Raw genomic sequence first — 19,696 nt, 5'->3', positions numbered from 1 at the left:
AGGAATAATAATGCAGATATGAAGATAATTACTCTAGCTGATTAACCGATGTACGAACTAGTTCTTATATCACATTATTATTCTTATCTAGCATTCGACGTAACTTGAAAAACAATTATTGATATTTGCTAACTTTTGCCGTTATAAATAAACATATGCAGACTTACTGGGTATAAAGACCATTTTGGGCACGTCAGCTGATAAGATATTCTCTCTAATAAGCAACTATGTCAAAAACTGTTCTAATATTGTTACTACTGGGAGTTTTGGCGATTACTTTCGCTAAGGGACAAGTCTGTCCCATCTTTACGGTAAGTTAAAAATTAATTATTTTTATTGTAGTAATTTTATCACTGAGAATAAATAAAAATAAAGTACGAATAAAGAATTTGTTAAAATGAAGAATTTTTTGATATAGAAAAATATCAATATCTGTTTCCATTATAATCAACAGAGAAACGAATAGCTTGATTTAAATTAAATCAAAATTAATATAATCAATTTGACCAATTTTTCAGAAAAAAGTAAATTCTCAGAAATTTTCGAGAAGATACGTTCTCGAGTCAAGAACATAAATTCTTAATTAAAAGAAGTTTTTTTTTCTAATGTAATAATACCAATATGCATTAATCACAGTGTAATGTTTCTGGAGTGCCTTGCTGTGGTTTTCCCAAATACACACTGATAGAAGGATTTATTTGTATCAAAAAATATTTGTTAATAATTAACAAATCATTTATTAGAGACCAATATTTAGTATCAAATAAATATTTCTTAGTATTTAAAATGATTTGTTTGTATTTAATAAATCTGATATTCATTTATTAAATATTAATAAATCTTTTTGAATACTAAGAAATATTTGTTAAGGACTAAAAAGTGGTCTCTAATAAATGATTTGTTAAATATTAACAAATATTTTTAACTATAAACAAATCCTTCTATCAGTGCAGGTGTGAGGTAGAGGATTCTACAAGTGGATTAGGATCATGCAAATTCAAACTGATGTGGGGAGAAGGAAAAGAATAACGCTTGAAAAAAACCCAGTAAATTATATCATTTTTTACTTACTAATTTGATAATTAATTAATAGAACCGTAATTTTGGGCATAATTATACTTTTATTATAGGGCAGCTAATTACACGTTCAAGAACTTCAACAGACTGGGTGATCATTTATTTGTCATTTTTAGAATTTATAAATTTATCTTAATAAAAAAATTACATGAAGGACATTTCTTGTCAAATCGACCGATAGTTGGAATCGACCTCTTTCAATTTGGACAAATTTTGATCAGAAGTTTTCTTTTATTATATAACGAAGTTCTGCCAAAGGAAAAAAAAATTAAAAAATTTTTTTCGAAAGATATCGACGTTCTAATTAGCAAATTGTCTAACTCCATTTTTAAAAATCTTCCATTTGTGTGAAAAAACAATTAATTAAAAATTAATTATCACTTCAAAAAATAATTTAATATCTAATAGAGGTATAATATTCTCGTTTGGATCATTTAAATAATTTATAATTGGACTGTTGTTACATCAAAATGTTAAAAAATCACCTTCTAAAAAATATGGAGTTAGACCAATTGCTAATTAGACCGTCGATATGCTAATTCGAAATTTCACGATCTTTCCAGCTTTTCAATTTTATTTTTGTAATATCTCAAACGCTATTGTAGATACAGGAATGGTATTTCGTTTGATTGAAAGGGGGCACTTGAGGCTGCTGAAAAAAAAATATTTTAAAAAATATCAAATTTGTCAAATTTTGAATTTTTGAAAATCGTCAAAAATAACGATGGACATTAAAATTTCAGAATCTTTTAAGATCAGTACAAGGTATTATAAAAAAAAAATTGAGCCAAAAGTATTAAAAAAAATATATTTTCTTTGAATCAAGTACTTTTTTTTTAACGGCCACGAAAAAATTAATTTCTGTAATAAATATATGTGTCAGCTACATAGTAAAAAATTTTGCGTCAATGCGTCAAAAAGTTTTGTGTTAAAAATTTTTATGTTAAATATTTAACATTTTTTTGTGTCAATTTAACACTTTTTTGTGTTAATTTAACATAATAAATGTTAAATTTACACATAAAAGTGTTAAATATTTAACAAAAAAATTTTTAACACAAAACTTTTTGACGCAACGACGCAAAATTTTTTACTGTGTAGATAATCCTTTAAACACATTTGGGAATTGCAAATTGAAGCCACGTCACCACAAGAAGAAAGCGTTTGCTTGAATAGATTAGTAATTACATTGTGGGAGTACTTTTCCACTCTCGGAAATTTTGTGTCAACCACCGTACTCTTTGGGCCATAAAATCCCTTCCCCGGCATTCAAGGGGCTCATGACGTCACGGGACCCCAAGACCAACGCTAAGTGTTAGCAAAGGCTAACACCCTCAAGAGTCAAGGGGCATGAGGCAGATTTTCCTCAGCCACTGAAATATACACACTTACGGTCTAGGACACATCCTATTTTCCTTTATTTCACGCATCGTATTATTGTAATCGCGAAGTACTATATTGACTATTATTTATACACGAAATTTATCTATTGTATTGTTTTCTGATAACTATATTCTACGGGATTGATTATTTATTGTGAGATTTAATTAACTTCATCCGAATATTGTAAAGAGTATAGTTATAACTTGAATAAATTATAAAACGAAAGAAATAGATTACTACAACATAATTTTCAAAAATGAGCATAACGATTTTATTTAACCACTTTTAATAACCCCATAACGTCCATAGAAAGTTAAAATTGTTTTATTAAAATGTCAATAATCCAATAAAGTTTAAAATGTAATCGGATAAAGCTTAACCCGCCTGGCTGATTTGATTCCAATAGAATCTGGTTAGAGCGATAATTCGGTGTTTCCTTTCTCAGCAATTCGAGTACTTTTTTGGGTTAGCTATCTGACACTCGAGTCGAGACTATATTTGGGCTTTGGGTCGATTAATATACATATACACTTGTGTTACATACGTGTGTAGCCACGTAGAAACGAAATATGTAAGAACACAAAAGCAAAATAGAGACGGCAAAAAAAATGTCACATGACACTGACGTAACAGTCCAAAAGGGATTTTTTTTATTAAGACCGCGCTCGAAAGAGAACAATTGAAAGGAACTATTTAGAGCTGGCAACTCGAGGTGCCTTTTTAATCGGTCAGATCAAGTGGCTCGTGTTGTGACAGCAATTGTAAAATTATATCAGCCAACTTTCAATCCATTTTATTCGCTGTACTGTGGGAACTGTTAACTCTTTCCACTTAGTTATATTTTGTCGATAGTTTTCATTATTTTATTTGCGTTTTTTTCAATTGTTCAATTTATACATTTTATCGTGATTTTTTTATTTTATGAAGATTCGTCGCATTGATTTTTAGTTACATATTTTACATTCAAAGTGAGAAAGTTTTTTAAATAGAAAATGCTATACTTGTAATATGCATGACCTGGTCAACTTTAATTGACAAAATAATTCTGAGGGAATGACGCATTCAGTCTTCGCTTCAATGAAATTTAACGCAAGTAATACTTATCGATTGAGTTTTTCAATGATTCCGACAGAAGATGGTGTTAGTATATCGTATATATACTTGTACACGGAGAAAAAAGTATTGCTATTTTCACGATACAGTATAGTGATGATCACGATCCTCGTATGACTATACTTTAGATGTGCATATACCCGATCTAGTGGATCGTAATTATCACGATCCACATAGATTCGGATATCGAGTGTCTATATTGCTATGGTTTATAGACGATTAAGTTGTCTTTAATTAAATGTTAATTATATTTTATTGCAGATTACTGTTTTTTTAGTTTTTTGGTATATTATTGTTATTAACATAATATAAATAAAAATTCCTATTGTAGCTTGATTAGTTTAAAATTTTTGTGTAGATTATGGCAGTCAAGAATTGGGTAGGTTTAAAAATTTTTAAATAATGACTTACAGCAGTTGGACTTTATCTTATATAACTTTTTTTTTTATTTTTACAAATATTATTAGCCTAGAAATTTGTATTATCAAAATATTCATTTAAAAGAGGCAAATATTTTTGCCATAAGAAAAAAATTTTTTAATGGAATTTTTACTTCTTTATTACTGAACGTACTCCATACAATTATATTTTTTTGTATAAAATAGTATGGGATCAAATAATTTATGCTAAAAAAGACTTTTATGAAAACAAGGATTTTATTTATTTAATACAATATTGTACATTTTTTCTTCTTATCAACGCAGTAGAATTATATACAATAACCACGGACACGACATTAACACAGTTAACATAGGAAGATTTATTTCTTTACTATAGCCTTCAAAAATCGACACAAGTTTTTCAAGATTCCACTCGAGTAATTTATCAACAACCCAATCATCCATATCGCTGTTGATATTAATTAACTAATTTATGTAATTATCACTATTTCATCACCAAAATTGTAAACAAATCTACTCGTAAGAGTTTCAGATTTGGTTATGCGTGGCGGCGCTGAAGGCGTCGTGGATCGTGATGATAACGATCCGTTTCGCCGTAGTAAGGAAACGTTTCTTTATGATCGCAATACGTTTTTACATATTCACTATACCATGGAAAGTTCATATAAGAATAGGAAGTATAGAATATATCAGGTTATAATATCGTGAAAATGACGATACTGTTTTGAGCTAATCACAATACTACGTTCACGATCCACTGGATCACTATAATAGCAATACTTTTTTCTCTGTGTACTAATTCTAAAATTATACTTTAAAATAGCGTTTCTTAAGGAGGTTCATAGACAATAGAAAGACACCAATAGGTTATGGGTATTGGTTTCTTTCTCACGCACTAGTGCTGCCTCTCTTTACAGACTATCGCTCACTTACTTCCACTCACGTAAAACATCGAAAGTCACTAACTTCAAACATTTTTTATAAAAAAAATAAATACCGCTCGTTTATGTTATTTTTGATAAAAAATACTTGTTATATCTTAAATTAATGATTCTCAGTTTTTTAAAACAATCCTAAGAAAAATACGATTGATTTTTAATAAAACCTTCACTTGAACGTCGATCAGCATAGGGTTTGTATGTAAAATATACAAATTTTAAATGCTAACATTTCAAAATTGAGTGTCGCAAGGACTATTTAAAAAAAATTCTTGCGTATAGAGGATACTTATAAGTATAAGTACTCAAAATTTCAAGAAATTTTAAGAAAACGGGTTTTTCTCTTTTTTAAAGAAGATAATTCAAAAGTCTCTACTGATGTAAAAGTAACACTGAAATTAGAAGATGCTTTAGCATTTTTTAATTTTATTCAACAAATGAATTAATGATAAAAAATGATTTTTTTATAATTACATTTATAGTTCTTTACATTTTCTACATAATAAATTTTTATTTCACATATTTTTTTTGTCATTATTTTTTTGTTTAAAAAATCCTAAAATTTTTCAAATATTTTTTCTTGATAAAATTTTATAAATTGGATCATTTTTGTGTTTTGTTAAGTAAAAAATGTGACTAATTAAAAATGCGAGAACTTATGAAAAGTGTAACTTTATAATTTCTTTAATTAATTATCAGTTAGTAACTATACATAACTGTAAATAAGGTCAAAAATAATTGATAGTGATCAAAATCATCAATCAGTATCAAATCCTTTATAACTGTCCTTATTCCGGAAAAATCAAAGCAATAAATGTTTAATAAAGATAATAGGTACTATAATTAAATTTGTTTATCTATAGTACCGCCATAAAAAGTGAATGCATTTTTTATTTATGAGTTTAAATGACAGCAGTAATCTGATAAAAAGTAAAGCAATCACTGATCAGCAATCGCTGTTAGGTTATACTATTACCATAACATCAACATCACCAAAGTGACTCTAAAACACTTAGGCGCAATTGATCTCTAGATTACAGAGTACCAAAGCTCTTCTGGCGCTTTGAGTTAAGAACTGCAAGCAAAAGCGAAAATTAAAAAACCAAGAGTCAAAGATAAAATGGGGTAGGCGTTAGCAGTTTAAACACAAGAGGGTCCAACTTACAGTTCCTACTTATATTCTATGGTTGCTTTCCATTTAGTTAACACAGAGGGACTCTGCGTTACATTGTGAAACACTGCTAAACACTGTGTAAAAGTTTAAATGAAACAGCTAGTTGTCTCAAAATAACACTAGAGTGCATCAATATCGCAAAATTATGGGCGTTGTATATCTAAATGCAAGTTCCTTGACAAAGTCTTGGCTCAATAATTTATAAACATAACCTTCCAATAAGTTAAAGAACTTTGACAATTTGTGGGCAAATAAATAATTGTTTTGTAATAATACTACTTTTGTTTAATAATAATTATTTGAACCAACTATAATTTTAAAGTAAGTAACGTTCAATAAATTAAATATAAGCATTAAGTAGCCAAACCAAATATGTTTACTCTCAATACAAGTTTTATCGAAGCAATAATTAAATTAATAAAACAAAATTTCTAATATAATTGTTATTTCTTATAGATGGAAAAAAATAGAGTTATTTTGGTATTGATGGAAACCATTTCATCGAGTAGTAGTGATTGTTCTACAAGTGATAATAATTCAAGTTTTTGGAGTACATCATCAAATGACAGCTGGATAAATGATAATGGCAATGATGATCTATTATTTTTTCCATTATTAAAATACATAACTACTGGGAATAAGAGATGCCGAGTTCAAGAATATATACAAGTAGTCGATAAGTGGTCAGACTTGGAATTTAAAGAGAATTTAAGATTGCCAAAAAGTCTAGCACTGCGGTTAATAGGTATTAATATTATTTAATAACTTTTTCATTTTTTTTCACAATATACGCTTAGTATAAGTATTTCAATAAATACTTAATTTTATTTCAGACAACAGCAATGTTGTTTTTATATTTTTAATTCATTTTCCACACTTTAATTATTTTCTACTTAATTCTTAATATTATATTTCAGATGAACTACAACATTCAGAGTTTATACCAAAAAATAATTTTGGAAAGACACCTATCAGTGGAAAAATATGTTTTTTAGTATTTTTATGGTTTTTGTCAAATACAGAACCATTAAGAACACTTGCAGATCGTTTTGACATTTCTATTTCATCAGTTCATCGAGTTTTACGTCGTGTACTAGCATGGATATTAACTAAATTGGATGATGTTGTAAAATGGCCTGAAAACAATGATGAAGTTTTAACAATATGTAATGGATTTTATTCTAAAAAACAGATTCCGAATATCTTGGGCGCAATTGATTCAACTCATATTCGTATAGAAAAACCTGCGGATAATGGAAATGACTTTTTTAATCGTAAAAAATATTGCTCTATTAATTTACAAGCTGTTGTGGACTCTCGTACACGATTCACAAACGTATACTGCGGAGAACCAGGTTCCTTACATGATGCTCGTGTATTTAGAAGATCATCTCTATACCATTCAGCAATTGAAAATGAAGAAATCTTATTTCCAAATGACACATTTATAATAGGTGATTCAGCATATCCATCTTTACCATGGCTTGTGCCACCATTTCGTGAAAATGGCCGTTTAACTTTTCAGCAAAGGCAGTTTAATTACAGACTTTCAGCAACTCGAATGGCGGTTGAAAAATCATTCGGATTGTTAAAAGGTCGATTTCGTAGAATAAAATTTTTCTCTGAATACAGAGATTTAAGTTTTGTTACAGATACAGTACTCGCAGCTTGTATTTTACATAATTATTGCGTGGATGAAAATGATGATATTGATGACGATACTGAAGACGGTTTGGCAGATTATAGTGGATCAAATATTGAAGATAACCCTCCAGAAAATATGAACAATCAGAACAATCGACATCGCAGAGAATCATTATTCAGAGAATTGTACTTGTGAACATGAATTACCTTGGTGAAATTGTACAAAATATTTTATAATTACCTTTTTAATTCATCAATTAATGTTATGAAAATGAAGAAAGTTGGCTATTCAGTTGTAATTAAATATAATGTTTAAAAAACCAACTTAAAAATTGTAAATAATTTTTGGCTATAAAAATAAAACAATCACTGTAATTCACTTATATTTTTATTATAATTTGTACGTATTTCAATAAAATTATAGTCGAAAGAAAAGTAAAAAACATTTCAATAATACTAGGATGCTTATAATTAATAATATAAAATATCATCAGTCAGTAGTTCTTACGCTACTCAATATACTATAAAATCTTTGATATTACAGCTCACTAATTATTTTCTATTTAAAAAAGATTGTGTGAAAGTTTTCCTTAATATTAATAATAATAATATTATAAAATATCATCAGTCAGTAGTTTTTACGGTACTCAATTTACCATAAAATCTTAGATATCATAGATCACTGATTATTTTCTATTTAAATAAGATTATGTTAAAGTTTTATTTAATTAATATTAATAATAATAATTATAATTAGTGTTATAAATAATTATAAAATAGTTTCGGAAGCAAACAAATTATGAAAAATAAAATTATACGTATTAAGAAACTTATGATAATTTTTAAGTTTTTGCATGCATTAACGATTAAAATCTAATATAAAATATTTAAATTTTGTTAAAAGATATGAAAATATTGCTAAAATCGAAAGAAAATCGATTAATCAGAATCATAAGCATTTTTCTTTTGTTCCCTTGCATTATTTGGACGTAGTGATTTCATCATATCCAGAATATCTTCATGACGTCGTTGTTTTGATTTTAATTTTTGCATCTCTAGTTCTTTCTTTTGTTCCAATTCTTCGGTTCGTAACCGTAAGTAATTTTTTTTAAGTTCATTTTGTTCTCTTTTTTGAATTAAATATTTTTCTCGAAGTTCAGCATCTGCTTTTGCTTTCACTTCATTCATTTTAAGATGTTTAAGCCATTCTTGTTCTAAAGCTACTTTTTGTCTTGCTATTTTCGAGCCAGTCCCACGTGGTGTTGCATTTGTCTTATCTTTTGAACTGTTTGTACTTGGCGAAGAAGATAATTTATCTTCGCTAACATTTACTTTCTCTTTGTAAGCAGATTTTCCTATTTTATTCAGGTTAACAGAGTTATTATTGGGAGATAAATTAGTTACCGGAGTATTTTTAGACTTCAATGGATTAGATGATCTAACGGAAGAAGTAGCTGTGAATTTTGTATTTTTTTTTTGCATTATCTCATCAATAACATCATAATAATCAAAGGTTTGATAATCACGTCCGCTTCTCGAATTATTGTCGAAACATGATTTATACTTAGACAGAAGAGCGTTCATCTTCCATTTTACTTGATCTGAAGAATACTGCAACAATTAATCAATTTAAGAATAACGAATATTTTTTTTTTTTCCATAATGAATAGATTTTACTTTTTCATTAAATATGTTACCTGTAAGTCAATCGATTTCAAACCAAGTGAAATTGTGTTCCATAATTTCGTTTTTTTATTAGCATGGTCCAATTTTTCGACATTTGCTTCATATAAGCTCAATAGTGATAAAGTCGCATCTTTGGTCCACATTGCACCTGCACATGCATAGATATGAAACTTACAATTTCAAATACATTAAATAACCTCATTGAAAACTATATCGTATTTTAATACGTACTTGATTTTTTTATACTTCCTGTAAAATGAAGACTTTCAGGCTTTTCGTTTTCTTCTTCTAAATAACCTATGAACAATAAGCAAAATTTCTATATCTTACTAAGTAAAATTTATGTACGATTAAAGACATAAACAATTATTTAAAAAACTTGATTTCTTAATTGTAAGGCAATAATTTTTTTGAAACTCATACGAATATGTAATTTTTCTTTAATTTCGGTGCAAATGTTTCTAACTTAAAATACACTAGTCACATAAGTAACAGTAGTAACATCTAAGCGATACGTTATTGTTTCTTAGTGCCCGAAAGCTTCCGATTCATCGTTATTGCGAAAAATTGACGGAACGAGTATTTTTTTCATGTTATATTCATTTTGGAAATTCAAAAAAATTTTTTTTTAGCAGCAGCCTACATTTTTTATAATGAAAAACTGTTTTTTATTTTAATTGCAAAAAAATTTATTTTTTTGTATATTAGTCCTGAAACTAGATAAACATAGCTTTACTTGCATATTTGGTTTTGTTTCTACAAACATTGCTCTCTAAGTTAGAGATTTTTGAATTTCACTTTAAAATTTATAATTTATTTGTATGCTTTCATTTTTGTGACCAGTGTATATGATTTATTTGTACTAACTTTCGTCAAGGATCTCATAAGCTTCATAATCATCAGTAGTTTCACCAATCTCAGGTCTTGGATCTTTTGCAAAGTCATCTTCTAAAAAAAAAATTTTATAGGTATTTTAAACAATTCACAATACTGCTTCTAGACTTAAAAAACTTATTATTACCGTCGTAGAAGAAATTGTTGTCATCATCTATGAATATCTCACTTTTATTTATAAAGCAACCGTGTTTCGCGACATTTTCAGGGCTCACTTCAATAGTGCAATATTTACATTTGAACATTTTTATTAAATTTTAATTAGCAGTAAGAGACAAGCTCAATTTAATAATCTCAAATAATACTACTAGAATATGCCGTAAATAAATTGCGAGGTTAAGTAATGATTCTCGATTCTACAATAAATTATTTTCGTTTTTTTAATACCAATCTAGATAATTAAAAATCATAAGTAGAGAAAAGAATTCTTCTCTTTTTTGTTGGTAATTCTTGGTAAGCATCTGTCACACTACTTTTTCGAGTGTCAAACAGTGTACGGCTGTGTTCAACAGTGTCGTTGATGGAAAGCGCTTTATCGAGCACTGCGTTACACTGCGTCACTTTTTGTATTAATTGGAAAGCAACCTATGTGTGGGGGATTTTTTAAGTGTAAGAGAATAAATAAAGTTTAAAGACCCGATCTTATCTTACTCGTGTCAAATTACCAACATGCTAGACAGCACTCTACTCAGACCTATTTTTATTGTTATTAGTTAATAGTGTATTGGTAGAGGGTTGAAATAAAAAAAATGTATGGGTATAAATACATGAGCGTTTTTTATTTATATATTTTATATTACGGAGAGTAGAGGTATGTACCATACAGACCTCGCGTGTTTCGATTATCCACTATTTTATAGGCTATTAAAGTCAACTGTAATACTGTATAGCGAGTGTAAAAATCGTACCCAAGAAAAACGATATTTGCTCGCTGATAATATTCTTGAGACTTTAATCATCCATTAAAATTTTTTTTTTGCTTAGATTACATAAATAAAATAATATTTTACCGCTTTTTTTATCAATATAAAATTTTTTATTGGACTTAAGGGTGCTTTAAGATTTGGTAAATAATTTTATGATTTTTGTAGCGCGCTTGAATATATTTAAAAAAATTTTTTTTTATAAAAAGAAGAAAATCGAAAACAATTCTGCACTGATAGAAGGATTTGTTTATATTTAATAAGCTTTATTAACTGTTAATAAATTATTTATTAAATACGATCCTTTATTAAAAAGTTGATGTGACGTTATCATTGTTGTCGCTTTTCGTTACTATGGTGATCACTTTGGCAAAGGTTAACCATAGTAACGGTTACCATAGCAACAGTAACTACGACAATGGTTAAATATTAATGAGTGAAATTTGTAAAAATTTTGATTAATTAAATTGTCGGTAGTAAAAATTTTGACAGAAGCGCGCAAAGCGCGTTTGATTTTCTAGTTTATTAAATGTCAATAAATATTTATTAACAGTTATTAAATAATTTATTGATTATCAATAAATATTTATTAATGGTCAATAAATATTTGTTAACTGTTAACAAATATTTATTTAAAATAAAAAGCAAAAATAACAATTTTCTTTTGACACTTTTTGTATTAACCCTATAGCTGGAATACATGATAATAATTCAATTCACTAAATAAATTAATGTTTGTAATATTTAAAAGTATAAAAAATAATTATGAGCAGTGATAGAATTTGGTATTATACAATAAACGTAATTACAATGTAATATAATTAATGCAAATAATTTATAAAGATAATTTTTATTTATAAAAAATCTTTATATCATATGACATTACAAGCGAAACAAATTTACTCAACAAAATATTTATTAACTGTTAATAAATATTTAACTATTAATAAATATTTATTAACTATTAACAAATATACTTTCCTTCCAAATAAATATTTATTAAATATTAAAAAATATTTATTAAAATTTAATAAATTAAATGATTGTTTTCAAATAAATTTAATTATTAATAGTTAATAAATTCTTCTATCAATAAGGGGTAATTTTTTAACATATTGATAATTAAATCGATTGATTATCTTCTTATGGATGAAATATTGAAGTAATTTTAATTGTGTCTCAGAGATGGCGCTATTGTGATTTTCTAAGATAATTTTTTTTTCTATAATTAAATGAATCAGTAGAAAGAACGAATTGATTCTTTAATTATTTGTTGTGAATTATTAGTTGAAAGGGCGGTGGAAAATGAGTTAAAAGAGTAACAGAATAATTTAGTTTATTATCACATCATCTAGCATCTGCTGTCGCGAAAAAAAGGACACAATCATTGAAGGCAAAGAGAAAAGGAGTACAAAAGAAGATAAAGAGATGTAGATGTATACACGTAAAATAAAGAGTGAGGAAGTAGCTTTGAAAGTAATAATAATAATAGAGAGTAGGGTTGAATTGACGTCAAATTGAATTATGTTGTCCCGGCAAAGCGTGTGCCACCAGCTTCTGCCCTCGCTACAATATTTTTATTACATTTAACGACGCTTAGGTATACTTTTTATATAATACAATAATATAATGTTATATTTTATATTAAAAGCAAGAATTGCTTCGTTACATAATACGCTGTACCGTAGAATGTAGACTCAAGACTATTATCGTCTTTGTTAGATAAACAGATAAAGGGGGCTCGGTATTATTTATTGGATATTTTGTGCCGAAAGATGTCAAAGGTGGATATCAACCGTAATGCGTATTTACATTCTTGTTCAATAACCGCAGATAGAAATCGATTTGTTTATTGCTTTCATCACATCACCTGGTTTTTGTGTGGAAAAATATTTTTTGTTCTTTGGAAAGGTATATTACCCTCTGGAAAAAATTGATATTGATCAATCGGAATGAGCTTATATACTTATAAATATCATTAGTTAACAAAATGAAATGGTCATTCTTTAATAATTAACATTTTCGTAAATATAAGTACATTCTGATGTTATAGTCATCGAGACTTTTCATTTGAGTACCTACATGAATTTTTTTATATATTTTATATACAGAGTGTCCCAGAAGTAACGGACGCCATTGTAGCATCTGATAAACAAAATAATTCTGAGACGAAAAGTCCTTAGCCATTTTTTAATCAGACGCATAGATAATTAATTATTAATTAAAATAACGTCCTTTTATGCGTTAGAGAGAGAGAGAGAGCACTAGTGTCAAGTCAATTGCGTTCCAATGAAGACGCTTGCAAGTGTGAATGTGTAAATAAATATGTGTGACTACCTTAGCTATAGAAACTAGTTATAGTCATACAGTTAGTTGTGTATTTGTTTGGCACATACTTTACTGGACACTGGCGTTCTCTCTCTAACAAATAAAGAGACGTTATTTTTAATTAATAATTAATTATCTATACGGTTAATTGAAAAATGGCTAAGGACTTTTCGTCTCAGAATTATTTTTTTCATCAGATGCTACAATGGCGTCCGTGACTTTTGGGACACCCTGTATGATATATAAAATATATGAAAAGTGCATGTAAGTACTCAAATGAAAGGTCTCGGTGAGTGTAATGTCGGGGTGAGCTTATATCTTTAAAAATGTCAATAGTTTACAAGATACAAGGTCATTTCTTAATTATTGACATTTTTATAGATATAAGCTCATCTCGATGTTACACTCATCGAGACCTTTTGTTGAAGTACTCACATGAATTTTTTTATATATTTTATATATATGATATATGAAATATATAAAATATATGAAAAGTGCATGTAGGTACTAAAATGAAAGGTCTCGGTAAGTGTAATATCAGAACGAGCTTATATCGTTAAAAATATTATTAGTTAATAAAATGCAATAGTCATTCTTAATTATTAACATTTTCGTAAATATAAGTCCATTCTGATGTTATACTCATCGAGACCTTTCATTTGAGTACCCACATGCACTTTTCATATATTTTATATATTTCATAAATATCATATATATATAAAATATATTAAAAAATTCATATGGGTACTCAAATGAAAGGTCAACGTAATGCAATAATAACAAAATGCAATAATGCATATGAAAATTCGCCAAAAAGTTAGCTATTGAAAATGTGTTTTATATATTTTTCAATGGTTTTTAATATATTTCTTAAATGTTTTTTAATAAAATTTTTTCATGGGGATATTAATTATTGAAAAAAAAATTTTTTTTCCATAATAAGCTTAAATTAGGAATTAATAAAGGTAAAATGATGAAGACAACTTGCGCAATACATATTAAACCCATTCGGCGTCAGTATTTCTGCAAAATTTATCATGATCATGATCATAAAAATAAAAACTAATATTTTCCTTTGCAGAATATTCGATTAATTAATGAAATTTAGTATCTAAATATAGTCAATTACATTTATGGATAACACATGATATGATACAACATACAACACGTTATTCGCAAGTATTATCTCAATTTTGGTCCACACAAGGTATCAATATAATTAATAACCCCGATAGTACAGTGCTTTGTGGTAGCTTCCAGATAATCCTAGTCTACAGAGAACAATGTTTTACTGTATATGTAATTACATCTTCTCCTATAAGCTTAATTCGTGTCACGTGTCGTGGTCGAGATCTGTCAACAGAAGTAATCTCACCGACGGATGCTTCTGAATTAAGTTTATACAGAATATAGTATATAGTATGCACCCAAACTCACGTAAAAGATGGTGAAATGTTTCATACATGTCGAATACTTGAGTTATACATTAATTTGAGACATTTTCCCAAGAAACTTGAAACTCTCTTTAAAAATTTTTTTTTTTTTTTACACTTCTCCGTTTCTCTTAAGATCCGCTAAATGAAAATTATTTTTGAATAATCTTGTTATTTGATAATTATATTATTATTCATTTCATTAATTTATTATTACTAATTTAATTATATTAAACTTATTTTTAATTATTTTTAATTATATTTGTATACATTAAGAATTATTGTAATCCTTTTGTGTGTATATTGTTAAAATTGCCATCTGGTATTAACCTTGGCATAAATAAAGTATTCTATCTATATCTCTCTTTTTTCAGAATTTGCTTTGGATTATAAAAAAAATATCTAAATAAAATAAAACCTCGATAACTTTCTGAAAAAAATAAAATTGAGACAAATTTCTTATTTCAAAAATTTTTTGCTAGATTTTAGACAAATTAAAATTTTTATTAAAACCTTTTTTACAAAAAAAAATCTTTAATCGTATTTGTGCAGTTATTCGTTTTCAAATTACAAAATTATGAAGTTAAATAGAACTTATTAGTTAAATTTGAACTAAATAAAAGCTATCTTTTTTAAAAATGAATTTTTTCAATAAGAAAACTTAATAAATTAAAATTTGAACTTTTCAAATTAAAAAATTCTATAAAATCTCATTCGATTTTTTAAATATTTTATTTTTTTATATATCTATATTTTAAAATTTTTCCTTGAACTTTATCTTATCAAGATTCTACTGGAATTAATTTTGAATTACATAGCTAATAACTTTAAGAGATTGTTAAACAATAGTAATATTAACGATAAGAATTAATAAGTAAAAGATCTAATGAATCTTGCGGTCTTAAATCAAACCACCTCATGACTTGATCATCCCTTGAACGTTAATATAAACATTTATCTATGTAAGTTCTTTATGTTTCTATTGTACCAGAAGCAGCATAAGCAGTTTTAATTTGAAATCCAGTCGAGTAACTTAGCTCTGCACGCGATGGGATCAACGCTCATGGACTGAAGTATAACTGGGTGTGGCTAATGCAAATCGTTCTTCAATGTATGCTTGAGTGGTTTCGAATTAAATAAAGAATATTATATTATATTATTATGTAACTAAACGTGAGAGGTGATGTGTAATGTATATAAAAGGGAGAATTATCGCGGTCGCCGGTAGCTTCCGACAGCCAGAGCTGCGAAACCGGATGAAGATACCACCAGTCGTCATAAAATGGCCGATTGTTTATTATTTTTCAACATGCTTTGGATTATTCTCCATACTTTCTTGATCAGAACTTTGCTCAGTAATTTTCTTATGATTAAATCTTTACGACTAATTATTTCGTTGTGATAAATCAGAATCGTCGTTTAATAGTTGGTTCGATTTATTGCAATAAATCTCATGAGTCAAAAATAACTTCATTTTTTTAATAAATCAACACGTTTAAATGATACATGGTAATAATCATCTTTTGTAAAAAAATCTTTCACTAATTTTCAGTGGTGAAATCTAATTGTTGATCAAAATAAAAATTTTTTTTCCCGGAATTAATGCAGCTATGATTTAAAAAGGTTAATTTGAATTTTTCCTAGAATTCTGTATCAAAAAAAATTTTTTTTCACAAAAAATTGTAACTATAATCTAGAAATATAAATTTGGCAAATATTGCACGCCTCATAGCGCGAAGCGCGTGAGGTTGTGCTTTATACTCGACTCGTCAAGGTCAAGCAATTTTGTGATCTTTAAATGTCTCTATCACAACCATATTACACTTATACAATAGTATAAGTAGATGTACACGGAGAAAACACTTAAATTAAACCATCTTTTACTTTCTAAAATCATTTCATGTAGCTATTTTGAAAAAAAATCGTTTTGAGAAAAATTTTACGTGGACGTCCGGATGTCACACCATTTTGGATGTACCAATGATTACTCCCGAACAAATTGATATTTCAAGACCGGACTTTTTTTATTAGTTTACGAATGCGATGAACTGGGTCCGTATTTCATATCAGTAGCCTAGTTTACGTATTTTTTTTTTTAAATTGAATTTTTATTAAAATTTATTACGATATAACCGTACAAAGACAAACGAATTTTCCTTATTTGTCACGTGAAAACTATGGCGCCACTTGATAAAGCTAGATTTTTTTAGACTGCGTGCGCATATAACAAGAAAAAAGGGCGCTGATATTTAAAAAAAAAAAAATACTCTGTAAGAAATTACTTAATTATAATTTTCTTTTTTTTTTATCAGTTACACAATTTATTTTTTCTTAAAAAATGAATGAGCGTTATAAGGCGTGCACTTTTGGATTTTCCAAACTTTCTATTCAATATAAATTTGACATATCGAGGGTTTTCTAATGCAACCACGTATCTCGATTTTTTAACATGAAAGGGTTCTACTGAAAAAAAATATAAACCAGATTAATAATAAATACGATAGTATTTTTAGAAAATACAAGTGATAAATATTGTTTTTAGATGAATATTAATTTTTTATAAGCCATTTTTTACCTTATCTCTAATATTGTCATTTTTGAGATACGAGGTTGCGTCAGAAAACCATCGATATCTATACTATTGAAAATTTTTTTTCAAAAGTATACAAAAAAAAATATGGCGTAATTCTTGCACTGATTTGTACTAGAATTTTGAGAATCTATAACTATGAAATTTTATAAATTGACATAAAATTCACATAACAAGTTATTAAATTTTGAAACAAAATATATTTTAAATTTAATATACGTGATAGTATGAAAATTAATCATTTTTTTAATTGTTAATAAATTCAAGAATTCGATGTTTATAATATTAAACAATTAGAATGTCAATGAATACAGTAAAAAATTTTGGTTCATCGCGTCAAAAAATTTAGTGTTATAAAATTTAACACTTCTATGTGTAAATTTAACATTCATTCTGTTAAATCAACACAAAAAAATGTTAAATATTTACCATAAAAATTTTTAACACAAACTTTTTTGACGCAATGACGCAAAATTTTTTACTGTGCATTGATTCCCGAAAAAAAATTGTTTTGATACGCTCTCATGTTACTTCAACAGTATCTTGTGCCACTATACAGCTTAATGGAATTCGCAATGCAAATTATCAATAACCATCTAAAAAATGATAATAAGCGTTAATTTCTTAATGGATCGAAACCACAATTTACGTCATATAGATAATGTATTATATTAAGGAAGCAGATTCCTCCAATCCAAGTACATCGGTGGATTAATTAGTAAGCTCTTGATGCACTGAGCTTCCATGTCTCTTTCAAGCCATCAAATTTTAAACCAATAATCCACTCCCTCATTTGCTTCTAAAGTAATACGCCTACCGTACATTTATAACTAATAACTAATCAGATTACCCAATATACCATCAAAATCTTGCAAAAATTTTCAACACATTCTCTTGTTCTACCAAAACGAAATCCAGCAACCAGAAATGAAGCCATTGTCTAATTAATTATAACACTTTCGAAAATGACGAATATAATTCGTCGAGTTTGTTCAGTATGAATCGCACCCAGAACAACGATGCAAAAATCTCCTTTAATTAATTAAAGTACACCTAACCGGCATAATAACAGTTTTAAATAAGTCAGCGTTTAATTTGTGAGTTAATTGAAATTTGCGAGACGTGAGACAATTACCATGGGTCAAAAGTACCATGATACGTCTATGATATTCGTGCAATGTATTATATATATTTCATTTAATTGAGACTTGGATTTAAATTCAGATATTTCTCGTTGTCAGCTTAATCCATAAAATGTTACCTCTTCTTCTTGGCGGTTCTCTGTTAATACAACGACGTACGGCGTGTCAATCCTACATGAATCTATTTGTCTTTATTCAAAGTTCCTCGGTAGCTTTTAATTGTCGGACATTTCTCGAGACGAGTTTCGTTGTACAAACTTAAGCTTGAGAACTTTGTTGAGATGAATTGTGTTCAAGGTAAGTCTGTAGATACGTTGGTGTCTTTACTTTAACCCTCTTACCTTCTACCTTCTACCCACGTCAATTTCGAGTCACTGATTTCTGTATACTGAATTACGCCCCTCGAAATCTTGTTGCATAATAAAATGTGTGCTGTGCATGTTTGCCACTATAATTACCGGAGTGAATTCTAATTACTAGCAAATTTTCACATGATTTAGCTTATAGATCCTCATCTACGGAGGATATGTTTGCATAAAAGTTTATACATTTAAGCCCCGATTGACGCTCATTATATAACTTGTGGGATGATAAGCATGAGGTTGTTGGATTTTATAACTTTATAAAATAAATATCAATATATTAAATAGTACACAGAAAAAAAGGTTCACTTAAGCCAAGAAAATATTTTTCTTTCTAATTATTTTCTTGAGCGAAAAAAAAATTTTTTTTTGACACGAAAAATTTCACTTATTTCAACAAAATTAATTCTCTTGCTTTAAGAAATACGTATCTTGATCCAAGAAAATTTATTTAAGTCAAGAAAATCTTGTTGTTTTGAAAAAATTCAGCCTCTTGTTTCAAAAAATTTAGTTCTTGGTAGAAGTAAATTTTCTTGTCTTGAGAAAATTTTTCTCTTGCTCCAAAAAATTAAATATAAAGATAGAAGTAAATTTTCATTAATATTTTT

At 27.7% G+C, this 19,696-nt stretch overlaps 2 protein-coding genes and 2 long non-coding RNA genes across 10 annotated transcripts in view; 2 read left to right on the top strand and 2 right to left on the bottom strand.

Moving 5' to 3' along the window:
* Positions 1–19,696, bottom strand: part of LOC123269409 — a 174,485-nt gene that overhangs the window by 36,496 nt on the left and 118,293 nt on the right. The window lies entirely within an intron of this gene.
* On the top strand, positions 94–2,648 carry LOC123269404. 3 transcript variants are annotated; one of them, XR_006510397.1, is made up of 5 exons: positions 94–311; positions 637–700; positions 949–1,046; positions 1,131–1,168; positions 2,179–2,648. It is a non-coding gene; the product is annotated as an uncharacterized LOC123269404 (long non-coding RNA). The 3 variants fall into 3 exon arrangements; XR_006510398.1 differs by lacking the exon at positions 2,179–2,648 and having other exon boundaries at positions 954–1,046; positions 1,131–1,230; XR_006510396.1 differs by lacking the exon at positions 2,179–2,648 and having other exon boundaries at positions 1,131–1,230.
* Positions 6,161–8,003, top strand: LOC123269393 (putative nuclease HARBI1). Of its 2 annotated transcripts, XM_044735083.1 has the most exons (4): positions 6,161–6,407; positions 6,543–6,831; positions 7,004–7,540; positions 7,739–8,003. In XM_044735083.1, the coding sequence occupies exons 2-4, from the start codon at positions 6,543–6,545 to the stop codon at positions 7,924–7,926; spliced, it is 1,014 nt and encodes a 337-aa protein (XP_044591018.1). In that variant the 5' UTR covers positions 6,161–6,407; the 3' UTR covers positions 7,927–8,003. The 2 variants fall into 2 exon arrangements, with proteins under 2 accessions (XP_044591018.1, XP_044591016.1); XM_044735081.1 differs by having other exon boundaries at positions 6,164–6,407; positions 7,004–8,002.
* LOC123269398 (trihelix transcription factor GT-3b-like) lies at positions 8,516–10,855 on the bottom strand. 4 transcript variants are annotated; one of them, XM_044735091.1, is made up of 5 exons: positions 10,438–10,855; positions 10,284–10,361; positions 9,648–9,735; positions 9,428–9,564; positions 8,516–9,341 (listed from the first exon to the last, which is right to left on the bottom strand). In XM_044735091.1, the coding sequence occupies exons 1-5, from the start codon at positions 10,462–10,464 to the stop codon at positions 8,670–8,672; spliced, it is 1,002 nt and encodes a 333-aa protein (XP_044591026.1). In that variant the 5' UTR covers positions 10,465–10,855; the 3' UTR covers positions 8,516–8,669. The 4 variants fall into 4 exon arrangements, with proteins under 4 accessions (XP_044591026.1, XP_044591024.1, XP_044591023.1 ...); XM_044735089.1 differs by having other exon boundaries at positions 9,648–9,713; positions 10,438–10,853; XM_044735088.1 differs by having other exon boundaries at positions 9,648–9,713; positions 10,284–10,364; positions 10,438–10,850.

This window comes from Cotesia glomerata, linkage group LG7, assembly GCF_020080835.1.
Source record: "Cotesia glomerata isolate CgM1 linkage group LG7, MPM_Cglom_v2.3, whole genome shotgun sequence".
NCBI classification, from domain to species: Eukaryota; Metazoa; Arthropoda; class Insecta; order Hymenoptera; family Braconidae; genus Cotesia; species Cotesia glomerata.
This window is presented reverse-complemented; position numbering and strand designations above follow the sequence as displayed.

Bases quoted from the DNA above. Each gene is read 5' to 3' on its own strand.
- LOC123269393 (XM_044735081.1), top strand. From the start codon at position 6,543: ATGGAAAAAAATAGAGTTATTTTGGTATTGATGGAAACCATTTCATCG. The intron at 6,832-7,003 runs GTATTAATATTA...ATTATATTTCAG, and splicing joins TCTAGCACTGCGGTTAATAG to ATGAACTACAACATTCAGAG.
- LOC123269398 (XM_044735088.1), bottom strand. From the start codon at position 10,555: ATGTTCAAATGTAAATATTGCACTATTGAAGTGAGCCCTGAAAATGTC. The intron at 9,565-9,647 runs GTACGTATTAAA...ATGCATGTGCAG, and splicing joins AGGAAGTATAAAAAAATCAA to GTGCAATGTGGACCAAAGAT. The intron at 9,342-9,427 runs GTAACATATTTA...TAATTGTTGCAG, and splicing joins TGAAATCGATTGACTTACAG to TATTCTTCAGATCAAGTAAA.